Source organism: Halichoeres trimaculatus, unplaced genomic scaffold, assembly GCF_033239565.1.
Source record: "Halichoeres trimaculatus isolate MK-OKI-2021-1 unplaced genomic scaffold, fHalTri1.1 fHalTri1_scaffold_1, whole genome shotgun sequence".
NCBI classification, from domain to species: Eukaryota; Metazoa; Chordata; class Actinopteri; order Labriformes; family Labridae; genus Halichoeres; species Halichoeres trimaculatus.
In genome coordinates, this window is record NW_027437179.1 from 43,458,877 (window position 1) to 43,479,764 (window position 20,888).

General features: G+C 42.5%; 1 protein-coding gene across 9 annotated transcripts in view; it reads left to right on the forward strand.

Moving 5' to 3' along the window:
- The window catches only part of grip2b (glutamate receptor interacting protein 2b), a 355,529-nt gene that overhangs the window by 262,459 nt on the left and 72,182 nt on the right, over nucleotides 1-20,888 (forward strand). For 2 of the 9 annotated variants that reach the window (XM_074668274.1, XM_074668299.1), the window contains exon 1: nucleotides 14,448-14,580. The exons of the other annotated variants lie outside the window; for them this stretch is intronic. In XM_074668274.1, coding sequence (XP_074524375.1) covers nucleotides 14,526-14,580 — 55 coding nt within the window. In that variant the 5' untranslated portion in view covers nucleotides 14,448-14,525. Of the gene's footprint in view, nucleotides 1-14,447; nucleotides 14,581-20,888 lie in introns of those variants that run through there. 9 annotated transcript variants of the gene reach the window in all.

Consider the following 20,888-nt stretch of genomic DNA (forward strand, 5'->3'; position numbering starts at 1 on the left):
CCCTGGTGGCTGGCTGCAGTATAGGTCAAAAACTCTGTCTCCCAGTCATTCCAGATGGGCTGTGGTCAAACTTTAAAAAATAAAAACACCAGGTATAAATATTTCTCTGATCCCAATGCTGTGGGGATATGAAGATATCATCAGGCTGCCTTGTGTTTCAGTCATATTTTTCCTGAAAACTTTTGTTTCAGTAGGTAAGAGGTTAAAAAGGAGGCTTTACGTCAAATTTAATGATGATTGACAGCTGACGACCTTGTGTATTTTTTCAGGGGTAATAAAATATGTCAGGAGATAGAGTCAAGAAAAGATTAGACTCTTCAAAGAAAAATATAATTATCACTTTTGTTGCCTGGCTTCACTCAGATTTTCCCTTATAGCATCTACTGCTCAGACTTGCTGCCGATGCCTGTGCCTGTGACAGAGGTATTTTAGCTTCAAAACTGTTCAAAAAATAAAAGGCTGAGCCATGTTGTCCATTCTATATACAGTCAACCCTTGTCACGTTAGCCTACAGATACGTCTGAGCACCGGGCTGCCGATAGCACTACATATAGTTGGCTAACACAACGTCAGTTTCAAACCATAATGCTGTGTAACTGTACTGATAAATACCTTACCTCAGCGCACTGTATCCAGTAAAAAGTTGTCTTGAACCAATAAATTTTGTTAGGATTCGATCTCCATTTAATTCCAAAACAAACACACACCTCATTAAAAGTAATCTACGACAGCGTGTGGGGACTCCAGGCCACAAGGTGGCAATGCAGTTCAATTATAACTGACCCTCCTTACAGCATCTTTAATCGGGATGGGAATCAAAAACCGGTTCATGTTGAGAATTGATAAGAAATGATTCAATCCATCGATACCGTTAGCCTTTGTGCTTAACGATTCCCTTATCAATTCCCTGATTGATTCAGGATTTTCAGCTTGAAGTTTTCCTGAAGAACTGACTTCATAAAGAAATGTTCATCACTCTCTCTCAGGAGATTCATATTCAGCACATTCAACATGGTATAAATCACCTTATTTACCAAAATAACAACATAGCACAAGCTTGATGCTAACGTATATGGGAAACTGCATTGATTTGCTAGCAGTTAGCATACATCAGTATAACAGAATTTCAACTTTCATCACAGAAACATATCACATCAACTCTTTGTAAAAAATACTGAGAATTTCAAATGCTAAAAGAAGCTAATGAAAGGCTCATGGCTGACTTCATAACTACGGAAAGGTTCCTAACAACTTAAACTATTGCTATAACCACTTTGAGACACTAGATGGCCTACTTGAATTATTAATATATAACAACACAGAACATCAACGTCACATTGTGTGAAATTTTGACCTGTTTCTGTTTAATTCTGCCCAGAAATATCCAGACTCAGGGACCAGTTACATTTTATTCACTTACAGGATAAACTCAGTTAAATGTTGTTGACACAGAAAACCTGTAAAGATACTTTTTGTACCAAGAAAATTCACAACATAAATTGATATGGGAACCGATAAAGAATCAGATCGATAAGGAGAATCGATAAGGGCATCGGTATTTACAAAATCTTATCAGTTCCCATCCCTAATCTTTAAAGTGAAGGCAGTTATTTGAAGTTTGGTGACGGAGTGAAATGTGATGATTGATTGAAAAGGTTTTGATATGTGTGAGTGTCTGAAATTGTTTAAGCTGCTGTCTCTTTAAGGCTCTTTGCTCTCCTCTGATTGGCCAGCTCTGGAGACCATCACAGCATCTGACGTTCCTTATATAGGGAGTATATTTTATTTTTTTCAGTCTTTATTTTGTCCCTCTGGTGCTGCCGTAGTAATCTATGACTCTGAAAAGTCTCTTCTCCTCTCATTGATGTTTGGTACTGTCTCTTTAAGGCTCCCTGCTCTACAAGCCCTCCTCTCTCTGATTGGCCAGCTCTCTGGAGGCCTTAGCATAGCCATAGCAGAGACAGGAGCTCGTTAGGAGTTCCTGGTGAGATGTGATAACGTCATTTCTTCTCTCCTCGATCCGCATGTTTTTTTTTTCTTCTTTTTTTCGGTGATACGGAGAGAAAGACGTGGAGTGATTTGGATTTTTGGATTAGCATAAAAAGCTACAGACTGGCTGTGCAGGACTTCCAGGAATCCCTCAGTCTGAGAACAATCTGGATTATTGGACTGAGAGCAGAAAATAAGCAGATCCCCTCCATCGTCAGACCCAAACTGGCTCTGATCCCCGCAGAGCTCCAGGCTTTGAGACAAAACTGACAAACACACGAGGAAGACGCTTGAGTTATTGATTTGTGTTTGAATAAAACAGAAGAGAAGCAGCACGCTGTGTGCCATCCAGGAGGCAGAGAGGCTCAGCTTCTCCTTTCTTCAGGATTTCTTTCAGGATTTCTTTAGACTACCTGAAAGCCCCAGACTTCTTCACTGTCAGACGGGAAACCAATTAGCCCCAGATCTGAGTGTTTCCTTCACAGGAGCCTGAGAGGACGGGATCAGGCTCTGCTGCAGCTTCTCAAACAGTCACAAAACTCAGATTTACAGATTCACAGACACAGATATCACTCCTGCTTCTTCTTCTTCGTATTTAGTTGGAGCGTCTTTGCTGCTTGACGTTTTTAAAATCAGGACCAACTCATGAGCTGGAGCGCCACGGTTTTTTTGGCAGATTTGCAAGATCATAAGATCCCAGGAGAACCATGTGTTTCTGCAGGAATCCGTGTTTTTTCTTCAAGTTTACGAGCGTCTTCTTAAGTTTTGTGATTTTCTGAGGCTGAAAAAACAAATTTTGTTTTCAGGAAGTTTTAGTTAAAGTGTCAGTCGTGAACGGTTGGTTTGTAGAATAAGAAACAGCTGCTAAATTATTCCTGTTTGCTCCCTGAAATGTTTTATTTTATTAACCCCTGTGTGTAATCACTGGAAAAAGCAGCCTCTCCTCAGCTCCGACGTTGAGCGACGGCAGGCTGAGGCTGATACAGATACAGAAAGCACTGATCTCAGCTTTAAAGAGAGTCATCACAGGCTGTGGAGATATCTGATCCCTCTGATTCATGCTGGGATCACGCTCACCTCTGAACCTCCATCGTCCTCCATCGCGCTGATGAAAAACTCCTGAAGAGAGCTCTGACTGCAGGCTGTGGAGCCCAGCCAGCGTGGAAATATTAACCATCTGTCAGGAACGAGCTGCAGCGGGACGCTGTGTTTCTAAAGCTCTGGCACGGCCCGCGACGACTGGCTTCAGGACGCAGTTTGGAACAAACAGCAGAAGCAACATTTACTATTTAATGTGAGCGAGCAGCAGCGTCTGTTCGATGCCCGGCTGCAGGAACAGAGAGTGTGAGCCAAAGAGTGAGAGTTGAACTCGAGTACAGGCCATAAAAGAGGAGTACAAAGAACAAAAGACAGACACTGGAGCGAATTAAACAGAGAGCAAAGTGATGCTTTATCCAACACCCTGATCGTCTCCTAAAGGCCGGGCCATGGAGCGAGAGGAAAAAAGCATCAAATCCACTGATTACATACAAGAATAATCACTGTGCCCTGATGCTTCCTGCAGGAGAGTCTACAGCTCTGTCTACCTGTCGCTACCTGTTGATCCTAAGAGACAGCTCCAACCTTACTGGAATGGTCTGGGTCAGGATTCTGCAACCTTTACCTTTACAGGAGCCAGTTAGCTTCAGCTCACCTGGATTAAAGTCATTCAGGGCTCACAAAATCTACCTCATCTTTACAATAAAGACAAAAAAGTGAAAAAAACTGTATACATAGTGAAAATCTAGTGAATGTTTTAACAAAAAGTTTTTTTGTGTCTATAAAATTGTTTAAATCTAAAAAAAAAAAAAAAAAAAAAGGAAAAAATTGTAATGTAAGAAATTTCATTGCAAAATTTGATACATTTTCAATAAGTTGCAAAATTTTTCAAAACAAAAATATTTAGAAAATTCCTCAAATTTTGAAATAAAAAATTGCTTTAATTTCATAAATTTGCAAAAAATAAAGTAATATAATTTTGAAAATTTTCTGAATTTTAAAAAAAGGAACATTTCAAATATTCTTTTTTTCAAAAATAAAATTATTTAAAAAGTGCTGAAATTCTAATTTTTGAATTTAAAAAAAATGCCCAAATTTTATAAATTAGCTAAAATAATGAAAAAATAATAATTTGAAAAATTTGCTTGATTCTGAAAAAGTTGTTAAAAACACAAATAACTGATTCCTTTAGGTAGGGCCTTAAAACTCATTTTAAAAAGTTTTCTTTGAAACTTTATACTTGTTTTTAATCATGTTTTCCGCTGCACTTTGAGATCCTGTGATGAAAAGTACTAAATTAATTAGAGTTATCATTATGACGTTTATTAATGTTATGGATCTCTTGCTAATGAAACTGATGCTCAAATTTTAAGACCTGGAAACTTATCTTTAGTGATATAAAAACACATCTGTTATGGTCTTTTTTTTTCCATAGGTCATACATGCAGCGCTGTGCCTACTCTGGCCTTATTCATTAATAGATAAAAACCCCTTAGACAGAAGCTTTACAGACATTTTACTGAGATAAAAAGTCAAGTTAATTTCCATTTTTATGGACCAGACCAAAACGTGAATCAATCAATCAATCCTGGACTACAACAGAGCAATTTCCTTCAATGAGTGACTGGTGAAACATTTCTAAAGAGCGGTATGAATAGAGGGATGATAACACCAGCGTTGGATGTTTTGGTCAAACCCGACGTGAAATCCACCGTCAGGTTCAGTCTGAGCAGTGAGGTCAGGGTCGTCTGAGCGTTGAGTCTTTCCTTACATAACAACTCATCCGTCGTTTAAAATATTAAAGGCAGAAATTTGGGGCAAAACGATCATTTCATCGGTTTCTCTGGTCCGTTTTCCTCTAATCCCTCTCCTCATCATTTATTTCCTCTCTGAGTCTTCCTCCGCCTTCATCCACCCTCTCTTTCTGCGCTGCCGTAACCCGGTCCTGACATAATGAGGCCAGCAAGCCCAAAGTGTGGAGCAGCTCCTCTCCTCTCTCTGCTATTTGTTAGCTTTTATATTTTTCCTGTGGACTCATTGTTGTCTCTGACAGCCAACCAGAGGAGCTGAGAAAGGCCAATCAGCGCTCTCTGAAAGCTTTCTGTGAGGCTTTCTGTGAGGGCTCCGCGGAGGTGTCAGCTGGCCTTTATCCTCCTCATTCAAGTGAACAATACTGGGACCAGTTTCTACACAAACGTGAATCTGAACCTGTCATCATGTCTGACTGTTCGTTCCTCTCTTTGCTTTCCTCTTTAGGAGATTGTTTCAGACCCTTAGTTTCTCCTTTTCCTTTCACCTTTCTTTATTTCTCACTTTCTCACATCTTAGCCAAACTTTTCCTCCTCCTCCTCTGTCTGTTCTCCAGTTGTTTTGACTTTCCTCATCAATGAGATGTGGAGTTAAACCATTGAGTCACATGTTGAAGATTTTAATTTAACTATCTAATGATGCATTTCCTTATTATCGAAGCAGGATGTTAGCATTAATCGGAGAGAACTTAACTAGTGAACTTAATTAGAAACTCATGGTGTACTTTAGAAGAAAACCAACAAACCTGAAGGATCCTGCTGAGTTTTTCATGTCGTCCTTAAAGTTTCTCGTTTAGCTCCTTTGAATCAAACGTAGCCGTCCATCATCTCGCGGGAAACCACCATCAAACCAGCTTCATCTTCGCTTATTGACAGAGAAGATACAACTTCAGGGTCACGATGATCAGAAAAATAAAATAATAAAATCAAAATCAGCTTGTGGCCCGTAATTCAAACTCCCTTTATTTGAAGAAACAGGATATTTAAACGTTTTTATCAATTTGGTTTTTTTTAAAAAAAATTAAGAAAAAAAGAAAACAAATGTTTTTTTAATCTTTTTTTTATTATTTATTTATATTTTTATTTAGAATTGAATATCAACTGAATGAATGATAGACAGATAAAGATCCCACGTTTGTCGTCCTTAAACTGAAGAAAGAAAAACAGAGTCAGACCAGGTGGACCAGGTGGACGTGGGACCTTAAACCCAGGCTGCTGACTGTAGATGACAGCGTTACGTGCTGATCGGAGCAGGTGATGATGATGATGATGATGGTGGTGATGGTGGTGAGGCTGTAGGAGATAAAGAGGTGGATCAGCGACAGAAAACAGAAACATGATGGAGGAAAGTCAGACTAACACGGTTACACCCCGAGGAGAGAAAGTGATGACCTGAGAGACGAGCAGAGCAGGGAGGGAGCTTCAGCAGGTTTCTGACGTTACCGCTTCATGTCGGAGAGTTTGAAATGCAAATTAACCCCAAATCGGTTTCCCGCTCTTCCTCGGTGGATTCGCAGCTTTCTGCAGAGCCAGCTCCTCTTCCTGTCAGTCCTCCTCCTCATAATTCACCTCCTCATATCTCCCTCTTTAGACGTCCTCTGCTGCTGGGTCCAGGCTGACAAATCAGGATTACACACAGAGCTGGGTTTCTTTCACTGACTTCAGCTGAGTCAGAGAATCAGATATTCAGACCAGAGGAGGAGTCACTTCAGAGGATGGAGGTGATTCAGGATGGAGTGATGCCTCTGACTGAAAACACACAACTATTAAAGGAGGGTCATAAAACTTTAGCTTCTTTGTTTCCAAGTGATTCAGACAGTTCAGCAATCAGCCTTTGTCTTCCCTGCTCCCTGGATTTCTCAAATGATCATTTTGTGCTTGATCAGCTTGTGAACCAATAGATTGACCTCCTCACTGCATCTCCTAGAGTCTCACCTCCTCCATCCTCACCTTTTCCTCCTCTTTCCTCGTCCTCCCCTCAGCTCAGTCCTCTCCCTGCAGTTTACCGTCGTCAGACAGATCTGTCGTCTCCATCTGTCCTCATTTGCGTCCTGCAGTGCAGAGAGCTATTAGAGTGATGGAAAGGAGGCGCACAGCAGGGGGAGGCAGAGGCTCAGAGAGAGGAATCAGGGAGTCAGAGGGAGAGGAGAGGAGAGGAGAGGAGAGGAGAGGAGAGGAGAGGAGAGGAGAGAGGAGAGGAGAGAGGAGAGGAGAGGAGAGGAGAGGAGAGGAGAGGAGAGGAGAGGAGAGGAGAGGAGAGGAGAGGAGAGGAGAGGAGAGGAGGAGAGGAGAGGAGAGGAGAGGAGGGAGAGCTTCAGTGAAGTTAACAGAGAGCTTTGAAAAAAACGGCTTGGAGCTACCGTTTTTCAAAATAAAAGCTGGAAACTGACCGCGTGGTGGATTTCTGCAGGTTTCTATCTGTTTTAGCGTCAGGATGCTTCTGAAAATGTGATTTAGTTGTTAAAATAACATTCAGATAAAACCACTTCTGCAGAAATATAAGAAAGAGTTGTGGTTTTTGTCTCGATTATCTCTGATTTTCATTTTCTGATCTGCCTATTTTACTCCATTCCCATTTTCTTCTGATGCCACATGATCAGGGGTCTGCAACCTTTACTTTCATAGGAGCCATTTTTCCTCAGGAGCCACACAATCGACTTTATCTTCACAATAAAGACAAAAAAGTGAATAAAACTCCAAACAAAGTAAAAATCTAGTGAATATTTATCTGAATGACAAGTTTTTGTGTTTATAAAATTGTACATGTGATGTCTAAGTTATTTTTATTTTTGAAAAATTTGGAATTATTTTTTAAAAATGAAGAAAAATTTTAATATCAGAAATTTGATGAACTTGCAAACCTTTTTGAAATTTCAGTAAGTTGAATTTTTTTTTAAATGAATAAGATGTTTGTTTTATTTATTTTTTTTTTTATTTTTTTTTATTTTCAAAAAACAAAAATATTGAATTAAATTATTTTTTTTTCAAATAGTAAAATAAAATAAATAATAAAGTACATACAAGGAAAAAAAATATCTGCATATTTAAATAAATTAAAAATAAATCAATTAATTTATTAATTAATAAAATGCCATCAATTCCAAAACTTTTGAAATTTCAAATGTGCCAAATTGTATAAATTAAAAAAATAAAATTACACATTTTTCTGTAATTATTTGTCAATTTTCAAAAACCTTTTTTATTTTCAAATTCTTTAGAAAAATGTTTCAAAAATTTTAAATTTAAATGATTTAAAAAAAAATCAATTCCAAAAAAAATTTGCATTTTTTTCTAAATTAAAAAAAAAAAAATCAAAGAATTGAAAATCTTTTTTTTTTCCAAAACCTCAGAAGAAAAATTGAAAGCTTCATTGACAGATGTGATGAAGATTTAGTCCGATAAAATGTAAATGCTTGATTTTATTGAGTGTCAGTGTCTTTAATCATCAATACCCTCTGTGAGAAAAAATAAAAATACTTTATTTTAATCATATTTTTTAAAGCTTCAAGGAGACACTGCAGAGGAGTCAAAGAGCCACAGGTTGAAAACTTTGGACATGATGAATTCTGGGACCGTCCTCTAAGTTTCTGCTGAAATGTTTTGCTGCATCATTTTCATTTTCTCTGCAAGTTTCTGCGTTTTGTTTGTTTTGTTTGGTTAAAGCTAAATTTGAAGATTAACTGGAAGGATTTAGTAAAATGCTGCAGGATTTAGCAAACAGGCTGCTGTGCTTTTGTGCAGATCAGATGAGTCTGATGAGTGTGTGTGTGTGTGTGTGAGTGTGTGTGTGTGTGTGTGTGTGTGTGTGTGTGAGTGTGTCCAATCGTCATGTGCACAGACGCTCTCTGAGCAGCTGTCTTCTTCTTCAAGTGTGTGTGTACGCACACACTCGCGCCTGCATGTGGGTGTCAATTTTTGCATGTGTGTGTTTTCAGCGCCGAGCCACGGGAGGCCATCATTTGCCACTTCAAAGTACTTACCCATAATCCTCGGAGTGTGGATTCATTTGCACTTGAAACCCACAGAACGAAAGCGAGAGGAGACGCAGAGAGGAGATGAGAAACACTCCGACCGTGTGCAGCACGAAATGTGATCTCAAGTGTCTGGACACCGTGTGTGTGTGTGTGTGTGTGTGTGTGTGTGTGTGTGTGTGTGTGTGTGTGTGTGTGTGTGTCTGAAGGAGCAGGCTGACATGAGTCATTATCCTGACTGCTTATTTTGCCTCCTTCCTCCTCTCTCCTTCCTTTCCTCTCTCCTTCTCCCTCGTCTTTCTGAGCCCTGAGGGAAAATCTCACTGGGTCCAAATCCACGCTCACACACACACTCACACACACACACACACACACACACACACACACACACACACACACACACACACACACACACACACACACACACACACATCATCACAGTTAATACTCACAGACTCAGACTCATGTTGTGCATGGGACTCCTCTGGAGAGGATTCAGGGAGCAGGAGCAGGAATCCTGCATATCATGTCTTTACGTGGACTAAAAAACTGGTTTGGATCCAGTCCTGGATTTAAAGACCTGGGTGTAACGCTATTTAACTAAAGGTGATCAGAGATGTAGAAACCTTTTGTCCCTACAGGACAATCTAAAGCGTGTTTCCATCGTCTGTGGCTGTGAGACGAAGCTGGTCGTGCTCAGCGAGCCGTGCAGTCTGGGCTGCGTTTCTCCCACAGTCACAGATCTGCAGATGAAGTTAGCGTCTGCAGATATTTTTAGTTATCACCCCGAGAACTTGTCATCCTCACTTAACTGTGTTTTATCTCTGAGAACGGCAGAAGATGCAGCTCTGTGTGCTTCGCTTCAGACTCACATCCACCGTGAGTTAGACACACGGGAGGCATCACCAGAGGGGGAGGTTTACACACCGGGATCAGGATCTGAAAATACCAGTTAGTTTTCACATTTAAAAAAAGAAAAACTTAATGATAAATCAGATGTTTGCAAAACAGTTTAAAGGTAGAGTCTGCAGGATTTTCCTAAAAAATGAAACATCAACTTTTACTGTAATAATCCTGCTCAGTCGTCTCCTCTGTGTCTCTATATGTGTGTGTCAGTGTCTGTGTCTGCCTCAAACCCTCCTCTGCCTGGATGTTGATGTTTTGGTTGTCTCATGAAGTTTCTGGGTAGAGAGTAGTTGTGGTTACCTCAGCCAATCACAGTGAACCCAGTTCACAAGTGACTTTGTGTGTTGAATAGCAAGTGGAAGAAGCTAATCAGAGTGGCTACGATAGCGGACGTAGCATGAAGGAAGGAAAACAACCAGAGTGAAGCAGATAAAGCTGTTTCCTAAATGTGGGTGAAACTTGGAGAGCAGCGGAGTTAGCGACGAGCGACAAGAGTTAGCTTTCTGCTAACCAGGTATATGTCAAATACCCGTGATTAGCTTGTGCTAACATGCTAAGTCAGGTGCACAGCTCTCGAGTCTCTCCCACGTAGAGACGCGGTGCTAAAGGTGGTTGCTGGGCTAGTGATTGTGTTCTTGTAGTCACAGTTGGAGGCTGTGGGTGTGGGCTGCAGCTGGCACTGAGCCAAGGAGGAGGAGCCCAGTTTGAGTTTTGTGTTTGCTGACATGTAACCAAAACTCCTGCTGACCCTACCTTTAAGTCAGCAGAGTTTGATTGCATATTATTTTATATAATAATTATACATTATAGTATAAATATTAGAAAGTTGGCAGCTTTGAGATGTCTAAACTGAACGTGGGCAAACTTTTGGGCTCTGAGCTGAAGGCGTTTCGGAGTAATTTCAGAACGAGACTCCAGGCTGCTCGAGATTTCAGCGAGAAGAACAGGAGATTTGATCAAGCTGTGACATCATCAGTTGATAAATTTTCTTAAAAGGCAAAATCAGTCACTTTAAGAAGAGAAACATGACTTCATTCATGGAAACACAGGAGGAAGGTTCCGGAACACTGAGTTCCAGATGGCTTCGAAGTTTCTTAAAGAGACAGTAACAGATAAAGCAGTTACGACAGAGGCTGGAATGAGTGTTTTAAAGACACAGTTTGGGTTTTTGTTTGTTTTAAGCTGTAACTTTTGTAAAGAGAGAAGAATTAAACGTCCGAACTGTGAACGTTGTGTTTCCTCTTCCTCTTCTGGTTGAAGTCAGTTCTGCTGTCTGTGTCTGGATTGCAGGACGGGATGTTGCTCTGCTTCTCTCATCAGGCAGAGAATGGGGATAGTTTGCTGTTGGTCAGTTAAAGCTGAGATTTAGCCAATCAGAATGAAGCTGAACTCAGGTTCCAGGTGTTTCAGAAGCAGCTGGTGGAGCAGCGACCATCGCCTGCTGTACGGAGGACTCTCTAACGTACTTCATGAAGTGACTGAGCAGACTGCTCTTTAACGAACTCAGAGAGCTCTCTGCTCACTCTCTGCTCACTCTCTGGGTTGCGTGCGTTGGTGGTCTTGACTCTGGGTGATTCTGCGGCCAGACGAGACGCAGCGCCGTGACTCAGACCCTCTGCTGATGTAAAAGATGTGATGGCGAGCCGTTTGGGATGAATCTAGGTCAGGCAGCGCGCGGCGAGAGGCCTTCATGATGAACTGACCATGAGGAAAAGAGAGAGTAATAAGTGGGGTTATTAGCGTCTCCCCCTCCTCCCCCGTCACACGGATTAGTGTGTGTGAGTGTGTGTGTGTGTGGGCGCATTAGAGGATGAGTGTGCGAGCATGTCAGATATGCATGTGTTCACTGTTTGTGTGTTTGCTTTGATGGTTTTAGACACAGAGGAAGAAAAGTGAAGCAGCTGCATCTGCAAACAGAGGAGAGGAGGAGGAGGAGGAGGAGGAGGAGGAGGAGGAGGAGGAGGAGGAGCTGTGTGGATGTTAATGGTGCAGCCTGACAGAGGAGCTCCTGCAGAGAGGAGAATGTAACGTCAGTGTGCATACATCCATTTCACACAATCCATTTGTGCGTATGGCTCGCTGAATTGTGTCTTTAACGAGCATTTGCAGCTGAAACTTCTTCATTTAGAATAAAAACATTTCTGTGCTGTGAGGAGACGCCGCAGCCTGAGGAAACGATTCTGCTGCACATATCTGCAGAGACGGCCTCTGAACGTCAGTGTTTAGGGACTGTGAGGCACAGACCTGGGTTTCTTTAGGATATCTGACACCTGACCCTCTCTTTAAACAGGAATCTTTATACGCTGATGATGCTGCTCTTCTTCCCCGTCTCTTCAGCTGCATCCAAAGCTTCCCCTCACGTTTCTGTTTCCTCCTCTTTTCCATCTGTTGTTATTTCTGTTTTGTTCCAGTAACTTTGAGGAGCCAGTCTCCATCGTCTGGGTTTAATAATATCTTCAGACTAATGTTTTGTTTTGTTCTGCGCTGAGTCTCCTTACATCCAGCAGAATGAATCATTGTGTCTCACTGACCTGGAGCCCACAGAGTTAGGACACAAACACCAGACCAAGGACGAAGCAGACTGAGGGCAGGAGGCTGGACAACAGCTGATTTCTGTTCATTAACTTGTTTAAAAATTAATTTTAAAAGCTGTTCAACTTTTGACATTTGAGCGTATAAATAAAGCCGTAGCTGGCTTGGCTATTTAAAGAGGCCTCTTTACCTAGCTCAACTGAAGCTAGGTTGAGTTTCCCTGAGCCCTAACTTTGTGCTGACATAGTTCAGAAGAAAAAAGAGAGATCTGTGTTTTTCTCTGCTGAAAATGATTTCTGTGATTAATTTTGTAGTGATGGTGGAAACTGGAGCCTAACTGTCAGACAGAAAAAGGACAGAAGAGCAGGAGAAAGAGAAACAGGAGAGAGATGGAGCACAAGCTAAAGGCTAATGCAGGAGCTAAAGGCTAAAACAAGACTTAAAGGTTAAAACATGAGTTAAAGGATAAAACACAAGCTAAAAGCAAAAAAAACAGGCTAAAGGCTAAAACATAAACCTAAGGCTTAAACACAAGCTAAATATTAAAACATGAGCTAAAGGCTACAACATAAGCTAAAAGCTCAATTATGAGCTTAAGGTTGAATCACGAGCTTAAGGCTAAGACACAAGCTAAAGGCTAAATAGGAGTTTAAGGTTAAAACATTGGCTCAAAGCTAATTCACGAGTTAAAAGCTAAAACACAGGCTCAAGGCTAAGACACAATCTAAAGGCTTAAACACAAGCTAAATGTTAAAACATGAGCTGAAGGCTAAAACACAAGCTAAAAGCAAAACTAAGAGCTAAAGGTTAAAACATGGACTAAAGCCTAAGACAGAAAACTAAAAGCTAAAACAGAGGCTTAAACATGGCTTTAAAGCTACTTCACAAGTTTAAGTCTAAAAAAGTCTAGTCTAAAATTCAGGAGCTAAAGGCTTAAACACGAGCTAAAGGCTAAACCCCAGGTTAATGTGTTTGTGCTAATGTTGTCTCCAACCCACAGTCAGCAGTTATTCTGCAGTGGTCTGTTCAAACTTGAGAGTCTATCAATAAAATGAAGAGCCAGGTTACGTTAGCTCTGCTTGGTGAGGTTGGAGTTGGTAGATGAGCTCTGGTAGGACAGAACCAGGATTCACTAACGTTACACGTTACAGACACGTCTCAGAGCACCGGGCTGTGAGGAGAGAGAAATATAGCAGCTGCTAAACTACGCTACAAACTGAGTCAATTCTTCACAGACGTGCAGCAGTGGACTTATTTTTTAAACATTTTTTTAGCCTAAAGATGGCGAGATCCATACATCATGAGTGATATTCAACCACATTTTTTTGGGTGATTTTACAGTTCACAAGTTTATCGTTTGTTGTTGATCCCCTCTTCTGAATTCCTCGGTCTTGTTGTTGTAACGGTGTTTTTATGTCCAGCACTTGATGTTGGGTCCAAACATTTTCCAGTCTCCTCTTGTCCAGTTTTGGAGGATTGTGGCCTCAGTTTCCTGCTGGTGATGGGTTTGGACTTCAGCAGCTTGTCTGAATTCAGTGATTGGGTGGTTAGATGTTTGGGTTAACGAGCGGTGAGTGTGTGCTGGAAACATTGACTCAAGCTAGAAGACGCTAGCTTCACCTGTTAGCCAAACTGTCTTCAGCTCTTACTGTCAGTGAAACTAAAACAGATGAGTAATGATGAAAAACTGGATGAAATAAACGAGGTAATGAGGCCTGGATGGTTTAGTTTCAGGCTGTAGACGTGTTGGACTCAGTCGTTAGCTTCCTGCAGCTCCAGACTGGCTTTGTTTCGCAGCGCTGACTGCTGCAGCTTCCTGAACAAAGAGCAGTTGCAGCCTGGACCGAAGCTTTCTGCTGAACACGATCAAAAACCTGCTCTTCCAAATGAAGATGTTTTTTTCTGCAGCCTGCAAAGTTTTCTCTCTTTTCACCTTTGACTCCGGCGCTCTGAGAGGAAACGCTGGATGGACCGATGAGGTGTGAACTTTGCCGTTTCAGCCACAGATCTTCCAGCACCTCCTCTGTCTCTCATCCATCTGCGTTATCTCTTTGTGTCTAACTCTCAGCGTCTCCTCCTCTGGCTCACACACGCTCTCACTCTTCCTCTCCCTGAAGCTCATCCTCCCCTCTCTGTCTCCCCCTCCTCTTGGGGGGCGTAACGTAAGCGCCCGTCATCTCTTATCATCGCCACTGTGCTCCCAGAGAGTGCGGCAGTCCACATCTCCGCCTGCTCCGGTCTCTCCTCTCGTCTGTGGATGTGGCTCTGACTCGCAGCCTCCATGTCTGCTGTCATGTTCTGCGGTCTGAGGAGGGACGTCGGGGCCAACGGCGTGGGTGAGTGCTGAGCCCTGGAGGGGAATCTGCTCGCCGTTAAAGCCTGTGATGTGATGTTATGTTGTGTTTTTTTGAGGACTACATTTCCCAGAAACCAGCTGTCTGTCAAACATTGCATGGCTCTTGTGTTGGGTCGTAAAGGTTGTGATCTTTCAGCTCTTGTGAGTGTTGATGATTTCATTTTTGCTCAGATCCAGGACGGGTGTTTTTGCGTGGGACAGATGAAAGACGTTGATTCCTGCTTCTATATTTGGTGATGAATTCGTCGCGCTGTGGATGAAACGGCTAATTATGAACGGCTGCTAATAGCGGGAGCAGTCACTCTGATTTTCTGGCTCCAGCTGCTGTAAAGAGCAGACAGATCCCAAAATAATCCTGACTTTAGATGAGTTTATGAACGGAGGACTCAGGAGTCAGAGAGTGAAAACAGGAAGTATGAAAACACCTGAAAACACCTGAACGTCTCAGCGTGAGAGGAACGATCATTTCATCCTCCGACGTGAAGTTTAAGATAAAAGCTTCGCTAAGCTCTCAGAGCCACCCCCTGTGTGTTTCAGCCTCCGGCTTCCTGAACTCGAGCAGCCTCTCCCGTTGTTGTCTGATGTTATAAACGCCGTCAGGTTGGTGGGGTTGAAGAGTTCAGATGTAAAGGAGCTAAATGTGGTTTTGTTGTTTCTTTATGTCTGTTTATCAGCTGGGGGGATGATAGGAGTCGTATTTATAGACTTCCTCCTCTTCTTCTTCTTCTAAACTGTACGTTTCAGGATGAAACAGGATAAACTTTAACAGCCAGGTTGGAGTCCTGGAGCTTAAAGAGGGGTATTGTGAGTTTTTTTTGTCTTTATTCTGTCCCTCTGGGGCTCCTGTAGTATCTTCACATGGTCTACAGATCATTAAAATCCCTTTTTCCTCTCTTTCTGGTGTTTTAGAAAACTTTTCATTCAGCCTCTGTTTAGCTGCTGATCCTCAAACCTCCTTCGCTCTGATTGGCCAGCCCTCTGTACACCTGTCAGGGGGTGGAGCCTTGGTGTTTGAGGCCACAAATGTGTAATGAACCAGTCAGGAGATCCTTATCCAGGGTTCCTACAGCTCAAGCCAAGTTAAATTTAAGACGATTTCAGACTTTTTTGAGGCCGTTTGAAATCAAATTTAAGACCAAGTCGACAACGAACCACAATTGAAACAAACAAAAAAACAAAATAAAAACACCACATGATTTACCTGGGTGAGAGGCCATTTTAACCCAATGTTTATTCTTTATAAAACAAAACTTTTTGTCTTCTTTTTAACCCCATTTTTACAGCTTTATGTCTATTTTGCCCCCATTCATCATTTTTTGGCCACTGCCAGGAACATTTTTGTAATTTTTACATGTTTTTTGAAATTTAATATCAAATTTAATTCCCAATTTTGCTGCCAAAAACTATTTTCCTAAGCTACTTTTGGATTTTTTTCAAATTTTTTCCCTTTTTTTTTTTTTTTGCAATTTCATACCTATTTTGCACCTATTTATTATCCTTTTCCACTTTCGTACCATTTTTGCCCAGTTTTTGCAATTTTTATCCCTGTTTTGACCTTCATTCATACACTTTGTCCCACTTTTGGACCATTTTTATCTTTTTAAGCCCGTTTTTATACCTTCATTCCTATTTTGCCCCCATTATTTTTTTTTTTAACCACTGTCAGAAACATTTTGGGAATTTTTACATGTTTTCTGACATTTAATTTCAAATTAATTTCCAAGTTTGCTGCCATAATCAATTTTCCTAAGCCACTTTTGGATTTTTTTTTAATTTTTTTTTTTTGCCATTTTTTCACCTTTTTTTCCCTCTCCAGGCACTGTAGTTAAAACCAAGACATGCGTCTGCTCTGAAAGATCCTGGTGCAGCCACATCACTGCTTTGTTAGTTCTGCGCAATGTTGCCATGACAATAAATCAGTGAATTCTTTTTGAAAAACAGATACACTTTGCTAAATATTTTTTTAGTTCAATCTAACATAAATCTTATTAATGTGGTTTCATTTTTAAGACTTTTGAAAATTGGATTTAAGACTTTTTAATGCCAAGGCCTTATTTTTAGAATTATGAATTCAATGCCTTTTAAGACTTTTCAAGGATCCGCAGGAACCCTGTTATCCATCTGGTACAGATCTGGTGCGATGAGTGTTTTCTTAACATATGTGGAGGTTTGAAAATCTGCACATGCTCAGTCTGAACATCCACCAATGATTAACTCACGGCAAAGCAGGACAGCAGCTCTCAGTCTTGAGGTTTTTGTCTTCATCACTCATGTCTCTGCTGTAAACTTTCCAGGAAGTGGATTCTCTTTTGCATCTCATGTTTTGGTTGTAGCTAAGCGAGCAGACGTGCAGCCTAAGCAGGGAAACCCAGACTTCCCTCTCCCTAGCCACTTCATCCAGCTCTTCTCAGGGGATCCCGAGGCGTTCCCAGACCAGCCGAGAGATGTAGTCTCTCCAGCGTGTCCTGGGTCTGCCCCGGGGTCTCCTCCTGGTGGGACGTGCCCTGAACACCTCACCAGGGAGGCGTCTGGGAGGCATCCTCATCAGATGCCCGAGCCACCTCATCTGGCTCCTCTCAACGCGGAGGAGCAGCGGCTCTACTCCAAGCTTCTCCCGGATAGCCGAGCTCCTCACCCTATCTCTAAGGGAGAGCCCGGCCACCCTACGGAGGAAGCTCATTTCACCAACGATCTTGTTCTTTCAGTCACTACCCAAAGCTAACGACCATAGGTGAGGGTGGGAACGAAGATCGACCGGTAAACAGAGAGCTTTGCCTTCCGGCTCAGCTCCCTCTTCACCACGACAGACCTGTGCAGAGTCCGCATCACTGATCCGCCTGTCCATCTCTCGCTCCATCCTTCCCTCACTCGTGAACAAGACCCTGAGATACTGAAACTCCATTAAAGTATGAGAACAAAAAAATATTTGATCTAATTTCCACATTTCTTAGTTGACGACCCCTGATATGATTAAACCAGGACACGGACAGAATCAATGGAGTCAGATTCATAGCATTCATAGCAAAGCTCAACCGGTTCCTTGCACATCAGACAGATGAAGTGTATTTGTCTTTTTTGTGTCTGTTTCCGTCTCATCATGAAGCGATGTTAGTTTTTCTCAGAGGGTCGTCAGTTCATGGCTTTGTTGTTTTCAGGGGTAGTTTTGAATCCTCTGCTTTGAATGACCAGGAGAGGAAAAGGATGGTTTCAGTAAAAGCCTCTGACAGGAAAAATACCTTACCTTACTTTGGGTTTTCAGCTTCTTTAATTCAGGACTCGCTTCAGTAAAAGAAGAGCTGTCCATCGGAGGCTGAGGAGGATTCACCGAATCGGTCCTTTCCACCACAAAAAAGAGGCTGGATCGATTTGGAGGAGCCGCTCACCGCTGTGATGTAATCAGTCTACAAATCCAGCCTTCGTAGTCTGCAGCTCCTGGACTGGGACTCAGCTACCGTCTCCATCTCTTCTCATAATCTTTGCAGATTTCTAAACTAAAGAGAGCACTGCTGCCACCTACAGGGATCAGATGGAAAACCTCCACCGTGCCCCAAACTGAGTCCTGGCGTCTCCAGGCGTCAGTGTCAGCCAATGAGCTGTTTCCATCCTGTTTCTCATGCATCGACTGTACTTTTGACTTTGTGTCTTTAAACATGGAGGTTTTGGCTCATGGTGTGTTTTATTCCAGACTAACGTGGAATAATAAAGATCATTTCTGCAGGAAACGTTATGTTGAAGCAGCCTGCAGCTCGGAGCAGAGCTCAGCCTGAGATGATCGTCTCTGACAGCAGCTCAAACCTGTTTATGACCTCCTTCATCATAAACTCCTCTGTGATACTTGCACAGATGCATCATGGGGCATTAATAAGGTGAGCTGCATCCTATTTCACGCCCCAGCGAGCCTGGTGGGAGCGCCGCTGAGCACGCCGGCCTCAGAGACTCACTGAGCTGATAGCGGCGCCGGGCGCAGAGAGTCAGATCTCTGCTCTTAATTCTTTTGTTTTCTGTGGATTAAGACGTTTAGAGGTCTCTCATTTCACCGCACGCTTTGTTAAACTGCAGCTGCTCTTTGCCTTACAGCCGTTAGCGAGGAGCAGAGGAGCACGTCCAGGTGGATTTAAGATGATCTGAGCCTGAGAGTTCTGGGTAATTTAGGTGAGCTGGTCCAGGTGTGTGAACAGAGTCCACAGGTGTCTGAAACATCCTGTGTCTTCGCAGGATTCAGGGATTGATTTAATCTTTCACAGAGGAGGAGCGGCGAATAAATGTATGATGAGGATTTTATCTCCGCCTCGACTCGCAGCCCGCTGCGTTGATCCACTTCTGGGCGTTACGGCGCTGACCGCAGCGAGGGCTTAATAACGGGCGCTGCGAGGCAGCGAGCGCGTTGGATGTTATCATCAGCTGTGCACGGCGCGAGCAGTTTCCTCGTCTGTTCTCCACAAACTGCGTTTGGCTCAGCGTGTCGTAACCGTAACCCTGCAGGAGGACGTCTGTTCTGTGGGTCGGAGCGTGACGCCGCGCAGGAAAAAACACGAAGGAAGGAGAAAACGCTCTGAAGTTTGGACGCTCACCAGAGATTCACTTTAAACAGCTTTTAACAGGAGTCTGTGAAAAACCGTCGGCTCTGGAGACGCTGCAGAAACATTTGTTGAAGAAATGACAAATGAAGCAGAAATTTTTGCTCTTTTACTCTTCAAGCTCTGTTTTTATTTTCTTTTAGTGAGTTAAACTGCCTCATTTCTCCTGAATCTGTGCGTCCAGTCGCTGTTTCCTGATGATGATACAGTTATCAGGTAAAAGTCCTGCTGAGGTCCACCTGGGCCACAAATATGTGTCTGTTTCTGTCATGAGTAATTCTTATCCGAATGGTCTGCTATTATTGAAGTTACTGCTGTTAGCTCACCTGACTTCCTGTCCTTCCTTGCTGATCCTCTCCTGCTTCATGTTGAGATGTAAAACCTCCGACCTGTTGACTTCAGGGTCTGTTTGTACCAACAGCGAAAAAAGAAGTTGATTAGTGGTAAATTTGAGCCAGGTTAATGAGCCAAAAGAGCGTTTGCGTTGATGGAGGCAGACCCCACCATCACAGGCGCTAACGGCAGGATTACAGATACTGTCCGGCTGTTTAAATAAAGACATCTCGTGATGCGTTACCGTTTGAGACGTAATATGCGCAGACAGTGGACAACCTTTGGAAAGGTGGTGATCTGCAGCCATACAGCAGCTTTAGATTGAGGAGACACAGTTTTCATTAAACAGATGAGATAAGGGAGACAATCAAAGTCTCAAACCAGCAGCGGCGGCTTCTTAAACTCGAGCAGCCTCGATGTTGGAGTTTATAAACTGCTTTAAGAGTTTTTCATCGAGGTACTGGGTCATTGCTGCAGAGCTTTTTCCTCAAAGCATCTTTCATATCACTGATTTTATTACCGAGGTTTTCTACGGTACACTCAGAAAGACCACACACATTTACTCTGTGCAAGATCGCCAAACTTTCTCTTTCTCTTTGTTCACCTGATCGACTCACTGATAACAGCTGTTAGTGTGTTCTTGTAATAAAATCTCCATTTCTCCGTCTGAAAAAATGTTTTTCTTGATCTTCTCTCAGTCACACCGTCAGTGCTCGCCAGGTTTATTGTTGTTTATGAGTGGTAGACATGCTCAGTTGGACAGCATTGCAGACAACGGCCGACTGGCAGCACCGGTCGTTCTGGTATTCTCTAGATGACCAGTCCGCCCCTGACACGCTCCGACCACTGGCCGGATAGGGTCTGAAATAGACCGGCCGTTTGGGAAAAGTCCAGAATCTCCCGATGGCCAGCCCGCCCCTGCCTGCGTCTCTTTCATGGTGTGATTAGTTAACTGGCTGATTATTTGTAGTCGTGTGTGCAGCTAACGCTAACGCTAAATGGGCTGTTCCAGAACAGAACTTTCGGACTGATGGTCCCGTTTGTTTAATGGCTGAACATGCAGACAGTAAAAACAGGACGGCTGCGTTAGCCACAACCTGCCGGACCAGACACGCAGCCAGACCTCAACGAAGCAGATCTGAGGTGACACAGTGACTCTGATGGAAACCCACCTGATCCACAACGAACTGAACCGGGCCAGAGGTCCATCTGGTTTATTTTGGCTGGTGGGTCTTGTTATCCCATTAGAGTTGGACGTGGACCTGTGATGCATAAATTCAGAGGATGGAAGATCTAGGGACAGGAAGTCGTGACCAGAAACTACCTGAAAACACCCAGAGACTTTCAAAATAAAACAAACTGTGTCAAAATCAGTTTG